Source organism: Haematobia irritans, chromosome 3 (assembly GCF_050003625.1).
Source record: "Haematobia irritans isolate KBUSLIRL chromosome 3, ASM5000362v1, whole genome shotgun sequence".
Classification (NCBI taxonomy): domain Eukaryota; kingdom Metazoa; phylum Arthropoda; class Insecta; order Diptera; family Muscidae; genus Haematobia; species Haematobia irritans.
In genome coordinates this window covers 115759414-115777835 of record NC_134399.1, presented here as the reverse complement: position 1 = coordinate 115777835, position 18422 = coordinate 115759414, and the positions used below count along the sequence as shown (strand labels likewise).

Below are 18422 nucleotides of genomic sequence, written 5' to 3'. Positions count from 1 at the left end.
TTTATTTCTATAGAAAATTTTGTCAAAATTTTATTTCTATAGAAAATTTTGTCAAAATTTTATTTCTATAGAAAATTTTGTCAAAATTTTATTTCTATAGAAAATTTTGTCAAAATTTTATTTCTATAGAAAATTTTGTCAAAATCTTATTTCTATAGAAAATTTTGTCAAAATCTTATTTCTATAGAAAATTTTGTCAAAATTTTATTTCTATAGAAAATGTTGTCAAAATTTTATTTCTATAGAAAATTTTGTCAAAATTTTATTTCTATAGAAAATTTTGTCAAAATTTTATTTCTATAGAAAATTTTGTCAAAATTTTATTTCTATAGAAAATTTTGTCAAAATTTTATTTCTATAGAAAATTTTGCCAAAATTTTATTTCTATAGAAAATTTTGTCAAAATTTTATTTCTATAGAAAATTTTGTCAAAATTTTATTTCTATAGAAAATTTTGTCAAAATTTTATTTCTATAGAAAATTTTGTCAAAATTTTATTTCTATAGAAAATTTTGTCAAAATTTTATTTCTATAGAAAATTTTGTCAAAATTTAATTTCTTAGAATATTTTGTCTAAATTTTATTTCTATAGAAAATTTTGTCAAAATTTATCTGTAAAGAAAATTTTATATCTATAGAAAATTTTGTCAAAATTTAATTTCTTAGAATATTTTGTCTAAATTTTATTTCTATAGAAAATGTTGTCAAAATTTTAGTTCTATAGAACATTTTGTCAAATTTTTTTTCTATAGAAAATTTGGTCAAATTTTTATCTCTAAACAAAAATATTTGAGAGGGATATAACATAATAAATATACCATTTTTGGTAGAATTCTACCAATTATGGCGTCTACCAGAACACATACGAATGACTCAAATCGCAGAAATGGATGCGAATATAAATTTTAAATCTTATCTAGCAAAGATTTGGATTTAGATTAGGGCTGTCATTTGGGATAATTTTTTATAAATCCCGTGATTCGGGATTTTAAAATATAGAGTCCCGGGATCTAGTACAACTCAACAAGAAAAGAAAAAACAAAAAATTATGACAAAAATCGCTGTCTTGCTCAGCAAAACATTGATTCAAAATAACAAATTCTGGGATTGGGGGTTAATTTCGTCCCGAAATCCCGGGTTTTCGGTTATCCCGGTTAACAGGCCTAATTTAGAAACTAAATGAAATCTGGACAATAAATTATGTTGGGTTATACCTCTATATACACAGTCCGAAATGCACCACTTAAATTACCGGGCTGGACGAAGTACCACGTGAGTTAGTTAGACCTATAATTTTGAGTGAACCAAGTGCACAGATTTTTTTTGATATCAACCTCTGAAATCGGTATTTTGTTTTTATTTTTTGTTAACTAGGCTACAATTTTCCATAAAGTTTCAGAAAATTCTTTCGTATTTAATAAACAATAGTATATTTCGAAGAGAAAATATTCCGTAAAATTTTTCGAGATATCAACGTATGAAAATTGGTATTTAAAAAATTTTTTTGGTAAGCATGACTACATTTTTTACTAAATTAAACATTTTTCTGAGTATTTACTATAAAGAGGACATAAAAGTACAAGTTTTGCTGAAAAAGTCAAGTTTTCGAGATATCGACTTCTGTTTTTTTTGGTAACTATGGCTACATTTTTATATAATTTCTATATAAAACCCTCTTCACTGAATTCGCAATGTACTCGGAATTAGCTCTAATATGAGTACCATATTGCTTATAAGAGAAAGGGTCAACATTTTGAAGGACCCGAGATTTCACCGGTTCCATGGTTATGAAGTGTTTATGTGAATTCTAAATACGCACATTATTACCTACAATTTGGATACCTCCAAAAAATTGTATATTACATCTATTTTAGAATATATTTTTGAGAATTATTTAATACAAAACAATTTCGTATTTCTTTTTATCGAAAGCAAAATGAATTCAAACAGTTTACAAATGTTGGGTGTCGTTGTACATTTTGTCGTCACACAAATACATTACGATACGTTACGACACTAAATGCTTTCGATACTCGAAAAAGCGACTGTGGGTTAACAGCTGTTTGGCACTTTGTTTTGTTTTTACCCCAGTAAACGAAAAGAATATAGAAATAATCCAACAAATAGACCAATAGTTTAAAGCAAAAGGTTATATTAGACACGAAAATGATATTTACTAGAGAAATGCTACTTTAAATTCAAGAAAATATCACCAAGAGTATTCGAAATACATAGAAAAATAGTAAAAACGCAAGGTCTGGAAAATTCCTTGGGTTTTGTCAATTGACGTTCTAGGAAAATGTCATCAGCTGAAAAAGGCCAGGATTTAGAAGACTACGGTCTTGAAACGCCCAAAATGGATGTTGATGAACATAGTCAAGATCCCACCATAAGTGTGGTAAGTAACATTTCATCAAGAATTAAGTAACGAACTGTAATCCCATTCCCATTATCTGCCCTTCCCATACAGCAAGTAATGAATAACTCTAGCAGTGTGCTGAAGAAAATCGCCAACTTGTATGCCGAACAATTAATGTCCGATATTATTTTAGTTGTTGGCGACCAACAATATCCAGCCCATCGTGTTATTCTATGTGCCAGTAGTGATGTTTTTCAAGTCATGCTTATGAATCCTGAATGGAATGAATGTCGTAAGCGAGTTATAGAACTTGTGGAGGAACCCTGTTGCGAGGCAGTGTTTCCACAATTTCTTAAATATCTGTATGTGGGAAAAATCGACATATCTTTAAGTACTGTAATGCCTATGCTGGCATTGGCTCACAAGTATAATGTACAAGATTTAGTCGATCTCTGTGTCCACTATATGATGAAACATATTGCCAAAGCTGCTACACAGGGCTTTCTTGTATCGTGGCTTCAATATACCATAGCCTTTAGTCCTCAACATCGTGATCTCACCGAAGCTTTAAAGCGTTTCCTAAAATGGAATTTAGAAATAGTAGCGGAATCCAAAGATTTCGTAGAGCTTGATGTAAGCGTTATGGCCATATTACTGCAACAAAACGATTTGGTTGTCAGCAGTGAATACAAACTATTTGGTATACTACAAAATTGGCTATTACAACGTAAGCAACTTTTAGATAATGACGACTCGCTGACGGCCGAGGAAAAAGAGGAGCACTTTAATGCCTTGTTGGAGCAAACTGTTATACACATACGTTTTGCCATGATGACGCCTAGAGAATTGGCACATTTGCTTATATTTCCCCTGCTCGAATACAATAAGGAATTTGTTGTTCAACGCATGGCCATTGGTATGTCATATCAATCTGGACAAGAGGAAAGAGTACAGGAGGTACGCAATTCTCCAGATGGTTGTTTGCAATTCACACCGCGTCTATATTCCAATGATACATGGAGTATAAGTAAAATTGTGAATAATTTCGATATGATAGAGAAATATAGCAACTATGTGACGTGCTTCTTCACTCCGGGCAACATAGCAGAGACTGAAGATGGTAAGTCTACTATACAAAGAAAAATCATTTTTTAAGTGCCAAGGGTTAGTTGTTATACATATCTGTAGTTGGCATGTTAGGTATCTTGGGGGAAAAGTGTAGATAGAATCTAAGGAAATTGCCTTTAGTTTTTTATTCGGCGACTTCTAAAAGAAAGACAATGTATACCCTCCCTTGAGCGATGCATATAACGAATACTTATACAATTGAAAAAAAAATTCCACAAAAGTTCCAAACGTTGGGCTTATTTTCTGAAAACAATTGGGACGAACGCCTTTGCTTGATCCAGAGCTTTTAAGACAACAGTCTTGTTCGATGAGTCACTCTTGAAATTTATGGAGGACGTGGGCGGAGGTTATGAAGTTAATGTGGGGTATCTAATTTTTTCATATTTGATCGGGGAGGGGGACCTCACCTTTGAACGACTTTTTCGTAAAATACGTACAGTGAACTTAACTAAACTTGTCAGATTTACTTGAAATGTACAGAAGACGTGGGGGAGGTAACTGATTTCTTGAGTATAGTAAAAAAAGTATAGTAAAAAATTAAATTTCTCCAATTTTCTTGAAATTTACAGAGGACGTTAGGGGGATGTGATGAAGTTAGTATGGGGTATCTGATGTTTTTATATTTAGACGGTAGTGGGACAACCATTTTGCCTGACTTTTTGAAAATTGGGTCAAAGTTCTCCGGTTTGCTTGAAATTTTCATGGTTAGGTTAGCTATAGTGGCAGCACGACATTTCAGGCTCACTTAGATTATTCAGTCCATTGTGATATTCAATGACAAGTGACCTAATTTTTATAGCCGAGTTCGGACGGCGTTCTACATTGCGGTGAAACCATTTAGAGAAGCTTTGAAGCACTCAGAAATGTCAACTGCATTACTGAGAGGGGATAATCCTCCGCTGAAAAACTTTTGGTCGAAATTGAGATCGACCCTCTATGTATGCAAGGCAGGCATGCTAACCATTGCACCATGGTTGAAGGTAGCGTATAGACAAAGATCCCCTTCTTTATTTTGCGATATTTGCCCGACGTGAGAAGAGGTTATATGGGATATATGAGAGATTTGGAGGCGGATATCCTCTAACAAAGTCTAGCAAAAGCCGTACATCTTTTGAAGCTACGCAAGCTTCCTACCAAAACAAGATATCTGTTTGAAACTTGGATTAATTTTAGGTATAATCACATGTAAACCGATCAGCAACCTCTCAATTCCCGTTTGAATTCGACACGTATATATAGACCATATGCCATATATCTTGACCACCATATTCGACTTCATGAACTTTCTGTGGTCGAAATTTTCATCGGACCCGATTGAATAACAGCATGTGATATTAATATCTTTCGAATATGTTAATATCCTTCTAAATATGGACCCCCATATTCGACTTCTTAAACTTCCTGGGTCCGAGAGTTTTATCCACCCCTGTATAACTTTGGCATGCCATGTCAGTATACGTCCTCTAATTATATTCGTGTTGGGCCTACTGGGATCACAATTTTTATCCGAGCTGCTATAACTTCGGCCTGTGTCCTATAACTACCATACACAAATTGGTCTATATAGGCCTACAACGGTGTTACCGTTGAGAATTTCTAAGAAGTGGCACAAGAAGTCTCACCTTCAATGGCACACTAATTTATAAGTTTTTTCTATGAAATTACGAAGCTGTTTTTGTTTTCAAAACAGATCTGAATAAACTAAACAAGTCAAAATTTTATTTCTATAGAATATTTTGTTAAAATTTATTTTTATAGAAAATTTTGTCAACATTTTACTTGCATAGAAATAAAATTTTGTCAACATTTTATTTCTGTAGAAAAATTTTCAAAAATTTAATTTCATTAAAAAATTTTGTCAAAATTTTATTTCTAAGAAAATTTTGTAAAAATTTCTTCGTTTTTTTTGTCATTGTTGGTTTGTACTTCAATCATATTTATTGTTTTGATCTCAGCATAAAAAAAACACAATTCATTTTTAAAGAAAATTTTCTCACAATTTTAATTTTAAAAAAAATTTTTAAAAAAATTGTTCTCAAAATTTTATTTCTATAGACAATTTTTTCAAAATTTTGTTTCTATAGAAAATTTTTTCAAAATTTTGTTTCTATAGAAGATTTTTTCAAAATTTTATTTTTAAAGAAAATTTTCTCACAATTTTAATTTTAAAGAAAATTGTTTCAAAAACAGAAAACTTTCCCACAATATTATTTTTAAAGAAAATTTTGTCAAAATTTTATTTCTATACAAAATTTTGTCCAAATTTTATTTCTATAGAAAATTTTGTCAAAATTTTATTTCTATATAAAATTTTGTCAAAATTTTATGTCTATAGAAAATTTTGCGAAAATTTTATTTCTATAGAAAATTTTGTCAATATTTTATTTCTATAGAAAATTTTGTCAAAATTTTATTTCTATAGAAAATTTTGTCAAAATTTTATTTCTATAGAAAATTTTGTCAAAATTTTATTTCTATAGAATATTTTGTCAAAATTTTATTTCTATAGAAAATTTTGTCAAAATTTTATTTCCATAGAACATTTTTTCAAAATTTTATTTCCATTCTTTTTGTTTTGTTATTGTTGGTTTTGTTCTTTAAGCATTGTTGTTGTTTTTAATGCAGCTTAAAACCATACATTGACTAAACTACAAGTGTAGCTTAACCAACAGAGTAAAATAATGTTTGTCAAATTTATTTGGGCAAAGCCCTATAGACTGCAAGATGGTTGGATGGACGCACGTTTTGGAAAGTTTTGTCAAAATTTTATTTTTATAGAAAATTTTGTCAAAATTTTATTTCTATAGAAAATTTTGTCAAAATTTTATTTCTATAGAAAATTTTGTCAACATTTTATTTCTATAGAAAATTTTGTCAAAATTTTATTTCTATAGAAAATTTTGTCAAAACTTTATTTCTATAAAAAATTTTGTCAAAATTTTATTTCTATAGACATTTTGACAACATTTTATTTCTATAGAAAATTTAGTAAAAATTTTATTTCTATAGAAAATTTAGTAAAAATTTTATTTTTTATAGAAAATTTTGGCAAAATTTTATTTCTATAGAAATTTTTGTCAACATTTTATTTCTATAGAAAATTTTGGCAAAATTTTATTTCTACCCGTGTAAAAATTGGTGGATCTGGCCAGATATTATTAGATCTTCTGCCATATCTGATTAGATATGATAGTATATGTAGGCAGATCTGGACAGATCCGAAAAATGGTAATATCTGATCAGATCTAATTCTAAAGGAATTAGATCTGACCAGATCTCAAATTTGGCCCACATCTAATTATATCTAATTTGATATAATTAGATGTTAATATATCTAATTATATATAATTTTATCTACAAATTTCCAAAATTAGTGAAATAACAGTAATTAATAAAAAAGATTTATTTAATGGTTTTATAATGAAAAGAGTATTTAATATTATAAGTTGGATGAAACATATGTACATTATATGTAAGTCTAGGTATAAAAGTCTACGAATTAAAAAAAAAAAAACAACAACAGCAAAAACAAAATATATATACATAGCCACCAAGGGTTCTGGCATTTAAATTTCTCAAGGCGTTAGTACATTGCTCTCTGCAAACATTTCTTTAAATGAGTCTCGCAATTCCTTTATTTGACTACTCGGTATGAAAACTCTGAAAAATATAAAATATACAGAAGAATTATCAGTCTAACATATTTAAAGATATATTTGCAAATAATACATATACTTACCAAAATTTGCTTCTCGTACCCAATAATTTAAACCAGCGCTGTATTGAATGGTTTGTGCGAAGCTCCAAATACCATACTATGAATAATTGCACGGGAATGTATCCGGTTCACAATCCAAATCATCTTCAAATTTGTATTATTTTTGAAATTGGATAATACTTCCTTCTATCGCAACTTCGGATATGGCCTGGTCACAAATCTTTACATTGCTCCGCTGTCTTCTTTGAATCTTTTCCTGGACTACCACAAATTCATCCTCCTAAAACACAGAAAATATTCAATATATAAAAATAGGAACAAAACAATAAACTTACCTTCTCATACTCCTTTATCTTCCTCGAAAAATGAGATTTTTATATGAAATAAAAATATGAAACTCGCATTATCAAATATTTGATATATTTTTTGAAATTGGATAATACTTCCTTCTATCGCAACTTCGGATATGGCCTGGTCACAAATCTTTACATTGCTCCGCTGTCTTCTTTTAATCTTTTCCTGGACTACCACAAATTCATCCTCCTAAAACACAGAAAATATTCAATATATAAAAATAGGAACAAAACAATAAACTTACCTTCTCATACTCCTTTATCTTCCTCGAAAAATGAGATTTTTATATGAAATAAAAATATGAAACTCGCATTATCAAATATTTGATATATTTTTTTTTTCAAATTTAATAACAACAGGCGTTGCTAATGGTGATAGTTATGGGGTTACATTTTTGAAAACAAAAAGACAGTTGTGTCTGAAAGTTAAGCATTTTATGAAGACACTTCAAAATGATATTTAAAAGGGTTTCTTGAAACTGTCACAACATATAAAGATTGTTTGGTTATGTTCACCACTTGTTTGATGTGCGAAACATACGTGCTTGTAACCAAGTATATCACGTTAGTATTCTCGTAACGAACACATTATTTTTACACACAAACATATTCAAATATTTTTTTATCCGTGTTACACAGCTGGTTCATGATTTAACGCGATATATAATTAGATATGGAGCTATATATAGTATATATAATTAGATATGATGTCATATATGAAGATATATAATTAGATCTTACCAGATATGACTGATATAAATAGATATAACAACATATATAATGAGATCTTGAATCAGATCTAATCATATATAGCACTATACATAACATATCTCCGTAGATCTATTTATATCTACAACCATATCTGAGCAGATATAATTATATATAATTTGATATTATTAGACATGATTAGATCTCTCAATTTTTACACGGGTATAGAAATTTTTGTCAACATTTTATTTCTATAGAAAATTTTGCAAAAATTTTATTTCTATAGAAAATTTTTGTTAAAATTTTATTTCTATAGAAAATTTTGTCAAAATTTTATTTCTATAGAAAATTTTGTCAAAATTTTATTTCTATAGAAAATTTTGTCAAAATTTTATTTCTATAGAAAATTTTGTCAAAATTTTATTTCTATAGAAAATTTTGTCAAAATTTTATTTCTATAGAAAATTTTGTCAAAATTTTATTTCTATAGAAAATTTTGTCAACATTTTATTTCTATAGAAAATTTTGTCAACATTTTATTTCTATAGAAAATTTTGTCAACATTTTATTTCTATAGAAAATTTTGTCAAAATTTTATTTCTATAGAAAATGTTGTCAAAATTTTATTTCTATAGAAAATTTTGTCAAAGTTTTTTTTTCTATAGAAAATTTTGTCAAAATTTTATTTCTATAGAAATTTTGACAACATTTTATTTCTATAGAAAATTTAGTAAAAATTTTATTTTTTATAGAAAATTTTGGCAAAATTTTATTTCTATAGAAATTTTTGTCAACATTTTATTTCTATAGAAAATTTTGCAAAAATTTTATTTCTATAGAAAATTTAGTAAAAATTTTATTTCTATAGAAAATTTAGTAAAAATTTTATTTTTTATAGAAAATTTTGGCAAAATTTTATTTCTTATATTATGGATGTTTTTATTATATTCGACCTGTATATAGATTTTCCAATTGATAATTGTTGATAAAAACGAGCTCGAGGTCTGGATGATTAATTTTTATTTATTCAATATTTCGTCTTTTCTTTGAAAGACTTCATCGGGAAAATTTTTGAAAAAAAAAACAAAAATAATACACCAACTGTAGAGTAAATAGCTAACGACGGTGTCTGTTCCATTACTAATAATGCAACAGACACCGTCGTTACTAATAATGCAACAGACACCGTCGTTAGCTATTTACTCTACAGTTGGTGTATTATTTTTGTTTTTTTCAAAAATTTTCCCGATGAAGTCTTTCAATGAAAAGACGAAATATTGAATAAATAAAAATTAATCATCCAGACCTCGAGCTCGTTTTTATCAACAATTATCAATTGGAAAATTTTATTTCTATAGAAATTTTTGTCAACATTTTATTTCTATAGAAAATTTTGTCAAAATTTTATTTCTATAGAAAATTTTGTCAAAATTTTATTTCTATTGAAAATTTTGCCAAAATTTTATTTCTATAGAAAATTTTGTCAAAATTTTATTTCTATAGAAAATTTTGCCAACATTTTATTTCTATAGAAAATTTAGTAAAAATTTTATGTTTATAGAAAATTTTGGCAAAATTTTATTTTTGTAAAAAATTAATGAAAATTAATATTTTGAAAATTCTACCAAAACATCAAAAATTCTACCAAACTGTAAAAAAATCTACCATTTTTGGTAGAATTCTACCAACAACCGTGATACGGAATCAAAATTCACGAAAAATATTGCAATAAAAAATTAGTTAATTTTAAAGATGGCAGAACATGGCAAATAGGTGACACAAAAATGTAAAAATTGTGGCATTTTGTGGTACAACAAAAAAGATGCACAAAAATTGTCAATGCTTAAAAAAGTGGTAAATTTGTAATTTGTAAAGTGGCACAACGGTTCATAATTTATAACCCTATTTAAAGCAATGCCAGATTCGACTTCTTGAGTCTGTCCGGCAATGTTTATCCAATCCGGCTTTAAACCGGCATATCATGTTAGTATAGTCCTCGAACGTCTATAACTAAATTGGTTCATATAAGTGCATTATCATACATATAATCCTGTATCAAGCGATCCTTAGAATTTATTTATATACATTGTCTCCATATTAACTGACTAAGACTGCTCGGCTACTTTATCAGATTTCTAATTATTTTCGTACATGTCGTTGATTACAGACGCATCTTTCTTACATGCCCACACGCTTGTCCTCTTTTAGAGTTATGGAATTGTGTTAGAGCTTTCGACCAAAAAAATTTGCGGTATTTCAATCTTGAAAAACTTCCCAAAATCATTGCAGAAGTTGCATGCATCCCATAATATTTTTGGTACACGTCCTTCAGATTATGCCCGTAAATAAGATCCGTTTATTGGTAATATCTAAAGACACCTAAAATGCATTGTCCTCAATATCGATATATGATTATTTTAACAATATTTTAACAGTCTAATATCACAAAAAATGTCTAAATCTATGGCATTTTATTTATTTTCAGAACAACCCTTTACATGGGAAGTGGAATTCTTTCCACGTGGTATTAAATATAATAAAGCCAAAATGGTATGGGGTGAAGATGTCCCTGAAGTCTCGATAAATACTGTACGCGTACGGGTAACTTGCAAACATTTACAAGTCGATGAGAAACGTTTCAAGGTAAGATGATGTTTGTGCAGAAATAAACTGCTACTATGACATTACGGAAATGCTTAAATTAATTAAATATTTACATACTTACGAAATGTTTTCTTGTTTTATTGTTTTACAGATTGCTTGTCTCATAACTGGGGTACAGAATAAAATTAATCATATACTTACTCTACATGAACGGACTGAATATTTTTCAAGTAAATCACGTGTTGTCAACATTGACAACCTTATACCCTATGATGAATTAGCATTATCTTCCATTAATCTATCACCTCATTTGGTGGGACCAAATCGTAACGATTTAGAGCTGCAAGTGATAATAGTGCCAATGGGTCCCTATACATGTCGTTATACGCCCTCGTTTGATTTCAAGTGAAATAACAATAGGGATTAGGACTATAAAGTATAATTCAATGATGGGATCGTATTTTGTGCAACAACCATTGCGCAGCGCAATTTTTACGTAGTTATATTTAATGTGACCATTTTTTTCCCCCTATCAATTGTTTCATATCCAATGCCACAATATTATTTTATTATATAAAATGAACTATGATGGTACTTTATAATTTTACGATTCCTTGATGTTTTTATTTAATATATAATCAAAAATATTGTAAAAATATTTAAGTCATTACTTCCATTACTGCAATTGGTTTTATGTTTCTCCAACTCTTCTGCATACGGGCTAAAGAGAAAAAGAAATTTGTGAAAATGTTTAACACTTTGAGAGATGTTTAGTGTATTTTTTTAAACAATGTTTCTTTGAAAAAAAAAAACAAAAACAAATTAATCATCATTAAGCTATTATTTACAATTAAGATTTTGTTTTTATTAAGTTGGCATGAATTGTTAATTTTAAAGAATGCTTGTCATCATCATTCACATATTCATGAAATTTTAAATTAAATCCAAAATAAAACATCTTTTTATAGGACATAATAAAACAATAAAATTTTATATCTCTGTTTATTGTATTCTATTATCTATCACTGGGCGTAGGCACTGCTTAAAGGCATATCTGCTAAATTTCTAGGTACAAAGAAATTTTAACCCTTTCACTACCGAAATAAACCTAATGATAAAAACTTTTATTTTTCTTCTTTTTCTTCTTTTTTTACTTGTACTAACAGCATGTAGAACAAAAATTGTCATTTTGGAAACCTACCTCAATTACTTCAAGAGCTATATGAGCTTGTTCTGAAAACTTGATTCTTGAATTGTGACCAAATGGCCTTACGAAAATAAGCGCTATTTGGCCTATAATATCTTTCAAAGTGTGAGAAAAAATACAAAAAAGAACCCGTAAAAATATCAGCTATAGTTTTTGTATAAATGTCCATTTACTAGAAACATACAGTACAAAAATTGTCTCAAATTTTCGTATTTTTCGTTTCTTCTTAAAGAAGTTTATAAAAATGTATTTTAGACCTCACCAATATGGACAATATTTATAGCTTATTTAGATGAAAGCCTCTACTTTAAAATAACATTGAGAAATAAATCGAAACTAAGTGGGAAAATAGAATTTGGTGTCTTTTTCGAATGTACTTCTAAGTGGACATCAGTAGTGAAAGGGTTAATAATGCCCAAGGTTGTAATCGAATAGATGAATCGCTGTGGAATTTCATATAATTTAATCAAAAGAATTTGAGTTATTTACTATGTAATCGAAGAAATTAATAATGTAATTAAATTTTGGGTTTTAATACTAAACGTTTGAGGGAGCCAGCGTGGCGTTTTTCAGCTGTGGACTACCTCAGTAATGCTGGGAACAAATCTATGGGGGTATATAAATTTTGTCATTCCGTTTGTAACACATCGAAATATTGCTCTAAGACCCCATAAAGTATATATATTCTGGGTCGTTGTGAAATTCTGAATCGATCTGAGCATGTCAATCGGGGGATCGGTTTATATGGGGGGCTATATATAATTATTGACCGATGTGGACCAATTTTTGCATGGTTGTTAAAGACCATATACTAAAACCATGTACCAAATTTCAGCCGGATCGGATGAAATTTGCTTCTCTTAGAGGCTCCGAAAGCCAAATCGGGGGATTTTCAACAGACGGACTGCCCAGAATATATACTTTATGGGGGTTTAGAGCAATATTTCGATGTTTTACATAAGGAATGACAAGGTTAATATACTCCCATCTATGGTAAATGGTATTAAAAAATTTGTTCGTTGGATCTCACACAATTTTTCAAATGCTCAAAACAAGGCTCTTGTCGGCTGGTTGGAAGAAATGCTCCAAAAAAAACACGTCTATGATATCGTGACGGGTTATGTATGGATTTACGCGTGAACAGCAGTCGGCTGTATGGGTGTTTCAAGATGAGACAACAAAACTTGCTCGCGCGCAAAGCAACTAAAAGCAAATTATCGCCTGTTTTTTCGGAAAAACTGGACATGGCGCAATCGTACCACTGTGCATTCTGAGTGATGCACAACCGTTTATTTACCAGTTATCTTCCAAGAAATGGGGAAAACCGACGAAGACAAAGAGATACTTCCCAAATATTCTATAGAAATAAAACTTTGACAAAATTTTCTAAGCAAAAAAAAAAAAAAAAAATTTGAAACAATTTCCTTTAGAAATAAAGTTATGGAATAGGGAAAAAATTTTTTTTGACAAAATTTTTCTATAGAAATTAAATCTTGACAAATTTTTCTATAGAAACAAACTTTCTATAGAAATTAAATTCTGACGAAATTTTCTATAGAAACAAAATGTTGACAAAAATGTCTTTAAAAATAAAATTGTGACAATTGTCAAAATTTTCTATAGAAACAAAATTTTAACAAAATTATCTATAGAAACAAAATTTTGACAAAATTTTCTATAGAAATAAAATTTTGACAAAATTTTCTATGGAATTAAAATTTTGACAAAATTTTCTATAGAAATACAATTTTGACAAAATTTTCTATGAAAACAAAATTTTGACAAAATTTTTATAGAGAAATAAAATTTTGACAAAATTTTCGATAGAAATACAATTTTGACAAAAATTTCTATAGAAATAAAATTTTGACAAATTTTTTTATAGAAATAAAATTTTGAGAAAATTTGCTATAGCAAAAAATTTTGGGAAACTTTTCTATAGAAATAAAAATTTGGAGAAAATTTTCTATAGAAAAAAATTTTGGGAAACTTTTCTATAGATATAAAATTTCGAGAAAATATTCTGTAGAAAACAAATTTTGATAGATTACACTAGTTTACACTTTTCTTTGATGAGAGGTGACTTTTCTTATGTATTTTGATCTGCTGAATTTTAAGAAAATTTTCTATAGAAACAAAATTTTGATAAAATTTTCTATAGAAACAAAATTTTCATTCGTTTTGTTTTGTTATTGTTGGTTTTGTTCTTTAAGCATTGTTGTTGTTTTTTTATTTTTTTTTTATTTCAGCTTAAAACCATACATTGACTAAACTACAAGTGTAGCTTAACCAATAGAGGAAAATAATGTTTGTCAAATTTATTTGGGCAAAGTCCTATAGACTGCAAGATGGTTGGATGGACGCACGTTTCGGAATTACCACATTCCTCATCAGCATCCTCTACTTGCAGCAAAACTATCAACCAATTATCAGAATAAATTCAGGCAGTTCATTAAACCCAACAATGAACCACACTTGAACCTTCCGACAAAAGGTTTTGTATGATAGCCGGCTTATGCCGAAATAAATTCGAAACAAACATATCTCTTTTCCTATGGTTTTAAGCTGAAATAAAAAAAAAAAACAAGAAACAAAATTTTGATAAAATTTTCTGTAGAAATAAAATTTTGACAAAATTTTCTATCGAAATAAAATTTTGACAAAATTTTCTATGAAAATAAAATTTTAACAAATTTTTTTTATAGAAACAAAATTTTAACAAAATTTTCTATCGAAATAAAATTTTGACAAAATTTTCTATGAAAATAAAATTTTAACAAAATTTTCTATAGAAATAAAATTTTGACAAAATATTCTATCGAAATAAAATTTTGACAAAATTTTCTATCGAAATAAAATTTTGATAAAATTTTCTATGAGAATAAAATTTTAACAAAATTTTCTATCTAAATAAAGTTTTGATAAAATTTTGTATAGAAACAAAATTTTAACAAAATTTTCTATAGAAACAAAATTTTGACAAAATTTTCTATAGAAATAAAATTTTGACAAAATTTTTTGTAGAAATAAATTTTTGACAAAATTTTGTGTAGAAATAACATTTTGATAACATTTTCTATAGAAATACAATTTTGACAAAATGTTTTATAGAAATAAAATTTTGACAAATTTTTTTATAGAAATAAAATTTTGAGAAAATTTTCTATTGAAAAAAAAATTGAGAAAATTTTCTATAGAAAAAGGTTTTGATAGATTACACTTGTTTACACTGAAAATTTACATTTGATGAGAGGTGACTTTTCTTGTGTATTTTGATCTGCTGAATTCGAAAAAAAAATGTAAAAAATTTCCATGGAACAGTTTTTGAGATATCACGTTATTTTTCGCTCTTTTTTTACTAAACAAATTATATCTCGAGTTAGAAATGTCCGATTATATCGTTGTTCTACTAAAATGAAAGGTGTTCAGTATAATTGGATCTGTGATAAGTTAAGTGGTTCAAAAAATATCGATGCAAAAAGAAAAATTTTCAAAAAAATAATAATAATAATAAATTTTTCAAATTCAGCATATCAAAATACATAAGAAAAGTCACATCTCATCAAATTTACATGACAAAAAAAAAATTGTAAACTAGTGTTATTTTTGGATAGAGCGGCAACCGTGCTCACACAACGGCTCAAACAACTGTACTCAAAACATCACATTTGATGGATCATTCGGTATAGGGTCCATCCAGACTTGGCAGCAACTGAAGATGCGATTGATTCGTTCAAAATGCATGTTTTGGAGAAAATACCTAAATCAGAGAGGCAAAAGTGATTCGACTAGTAGGTTAATCGCATACAAAAGTTTATGGATCTTAATGGGGAATAGTTTGAAAAGCAATAAAACGATTTCCAATGATTAAGATTTCTTTTTGGTCTTTAAACCCGAATTATAAAAGGCAACCCTCATAAAATATTTTTCTGTTTTTTGTTTTTCATTCAGAAATATATATAGCGCTTTACTTTCTTGCCACCCTGTACACTAAATTGAAATTTAGTTAACATAATAAATAAAATAAATTTAATTTAGAATAAAACAAGTATATACGGCCGTAAGTTCGGCCAGGCCGAAGCTTATGCGTAGAAACTTCTTCTAAACACTGCCATCCACAATAGAATTACTTCGGTTGTGGTAACGCTTGCCGATGGCAAGGTATCTTAAAACCTCCTAACACCGTCTTCTAAATTGTATGTAAGTCCATATATATTAAATCAAAAAAGATCGATCAAATACGTATATAATTCAGTTTGACAAAATTTTCTACAGAAATAACATTTTAACAAAATTTTCTACAGAAATAAAATTTTAACAAAATTTTCTATAGAAATAAAATTTTAACAAAATTTTCTATAGAAATAAAATTTTGACAAAATTTTCTATAGAAATAAAATTTTAACAAAAATTTTCTATAGAAATAAAACTTTAACAAAATTTTCTATAGAAATAAAATTTTGACAAAATTTTCTATAGAAATAAAATGTTGGTAGATTATTTTTGGCTCGAGTGGCAACCATGATTATGAACCGAATAAAATTTTAACAAAATTTTCTATAGAAATAAAATTTTCACAAAATTTTCCATAGAAATAAAATTTTGACAAAATTTTGTATAGAAATAAAACTATACACCGATATGGACCAATTTTGGTATGGTTGTTAGCGGCCATATACTAACACCAAGTTCCAAATTTGAACCGAATCGGATAAATTTTGCTCCTCCAAGAGGCTACGGAGGTCAAATCTGGAGAACGGTTTATATGGGGGCTATATATAATTATGGACCGATGTGGACCAATTGTATGGTTGTTAGAGACCATATACCAACACCATGTACCAAATTTCAGCCGGATCGGATGAAATATGCTTCTGTTAGAGGCTCCACAAGCCAAATCTGGGGATCGGTTTATATGGGTGCTATATATAATTATGGACCGATGTGGACCAATTTTTGCATGGTTGTTAGAGACCATATACCAACACCATGTACCAAATTTCAGCAAGATCGGATGAAATTTTCTTCTCTTTAAGGCTTCGCAAGCCAGATCTGGGGATCGGTTTATATTTGGGGCCAAGGCCGTAGCCAGGATTTTAATTCGGGGGGGGTTCAACTTTAAAAAAAAATATTCATATAATCTCATGTGTAGAAAATTTTATTTATGTATAGGTATGTATACAATATCTTTATAATATTAAATTGAGCCGACGGGCTTTTTGGGCAGCAAATAAATCAATGACTTCTTTAGTCGGCACATTTATTCGGCGATGAACCGAAATTAATGTCAATCCATTGAGTACTCTCGCTAGTCGAATTTCTAAGATACGTCTTTAATCTCTTCATTGTTGAAAATGAACGTTCGGATGAGCAGGGATGGAAAATGCAGTACTATAGTACTTTTTTCAATACTTTTTCACCCCGGTCAGTACCGTAGTACCCCCGCGAAGGATTTAGTACCTTTTGTGTAGACATTTTTGAGTCGATATTTATGGTACAATGACTTTGACAAAATATTTTAATATTTTGAGAAAGTTTTTATCAACCTTATTTGCTAATAGTCTTTTACAAATATGGCAAAACAGACATGTTCATGTGGGAAGAAAATCTCGATTTTGTAAAAGACATAGTCAAAAAGAGGATTTTATTGAACTTCAAGAATGTTTTAGTCGAAAAAAGAATGCGATTCTATATTATCGATTTTTTATTTCGGTAGAAAATGTTGTCAAAATTTTATTTCTATATAGAATTTTTGCAAAATTTTATTTTTATAGAAAATTTTGTCAAAATTTTATTTCAATTGAAAATTTTGTAAAAATTTTATTTCTATAGGAAATTTTTGCAAAATTTTATTTCTATAGAAAAAATTTTGCAAAATTTTATTTCTATAGAAAATTTTTGCAAAATTTTATTTATAAAGAAAATTTTGTCAAAATTTTATTTTCTTTAAAATTCAGTCTCTTGACAATAATCTTCCAGTGAAATTTTTGTTGAAATTTAGTAAAAAGTACCTTTCCGCTCAAAAAATACCTTTTTTGTACTTTCTTAAAAATTGTATTTTCCATCCCTGAGTAACTGGCAAAGTGACCAAGATTTTTAAAAGAATATGCACGTTTGGAAATATCTCTTTATTGCACTCTCCAAGTGCTTTCATCGCTGAATTAGTCAGGTTCTTTTCGCAGTTTTGTGCCATTTCACACACAAAAAAAAAAATTCTGATTCAATCACGAAATTAATTGATCCAATTAATTTTTTAATTGAAATGTCTTCAATCACAGAAATGATAGTATCAATTAAAAAATTAATTGACAGTCAAAAATTATTTGATCCAATTAAATATTTAAT

The 18422-nt window shown here is 28.3% G+C and overlaps 1 protein-coding gene and 1 long non-coding RNA gene across 2 annotated transcripts; one reads left to right on the top strand and one right to left on the bottom strand.

Moving 5' to 3' along the window:
• Positions 1-2081: 2081 nt before the first annotated feature.
• Positions 2082-11997, top strand: Tango10 (transport and golgi organization 10). Its single transcript, XM_075300103.1, has 4 exons — positions 2082-2398; positions 2471-3479; positions 10752-10909; positions 11022-11997. The coding sequence occupies exons 1-4, from the start codon at positions 2300-2302 to the stop codon at positions 11277-11279; spliced, it is 1524 nt and encodes a 507-aa protein (XP_075156218.1). The 5' UTR covers positions 2082-2299; the 3' UTR covers positions 11280-11997.
• Positions 6889-7462, bottom strand: LOC142229542 (uncharacterized). The gene is made up of 2 exons (XR_012720428.1): positions 7227-7462; positions 6889-7147 (listed from the first exon to the last, which is right to left on the bottom strand). It is a non-coding gene; the product is annotated as an uncharacterized LOC142229542 (long non-coding RNA).
• Positions 11998-18422: the final 6425 nt, after the last annotated feature.

What these genes read in the sequence shown, in the direction of transcription:
- Tango10 (XM_075300103.1), top strand. Translation starts at nt 2,300, where the DNA reads ATGTCATCAGCTGAAAAAGGCCAGGATTTAGAAGACTACGGTCTTGAA. An exon ending in AAGATCCCACCATAAGTGTG is followed by an intron (nt 2,399 to 2,470) that starts GTAAGTAACATT and finishes CTTCCCATACAG; the next exon opens with CAAGTAATGAATAACTCTAG. An exon ending in CATAGCAGAGACTGAAGATG is followed by an intron (nt 3,480 to 10,751) that starts GTAAGTCTACTA and finishes ATTTATTTTCAG; the next exon opens with AACAACCCTTTACATGGGAA.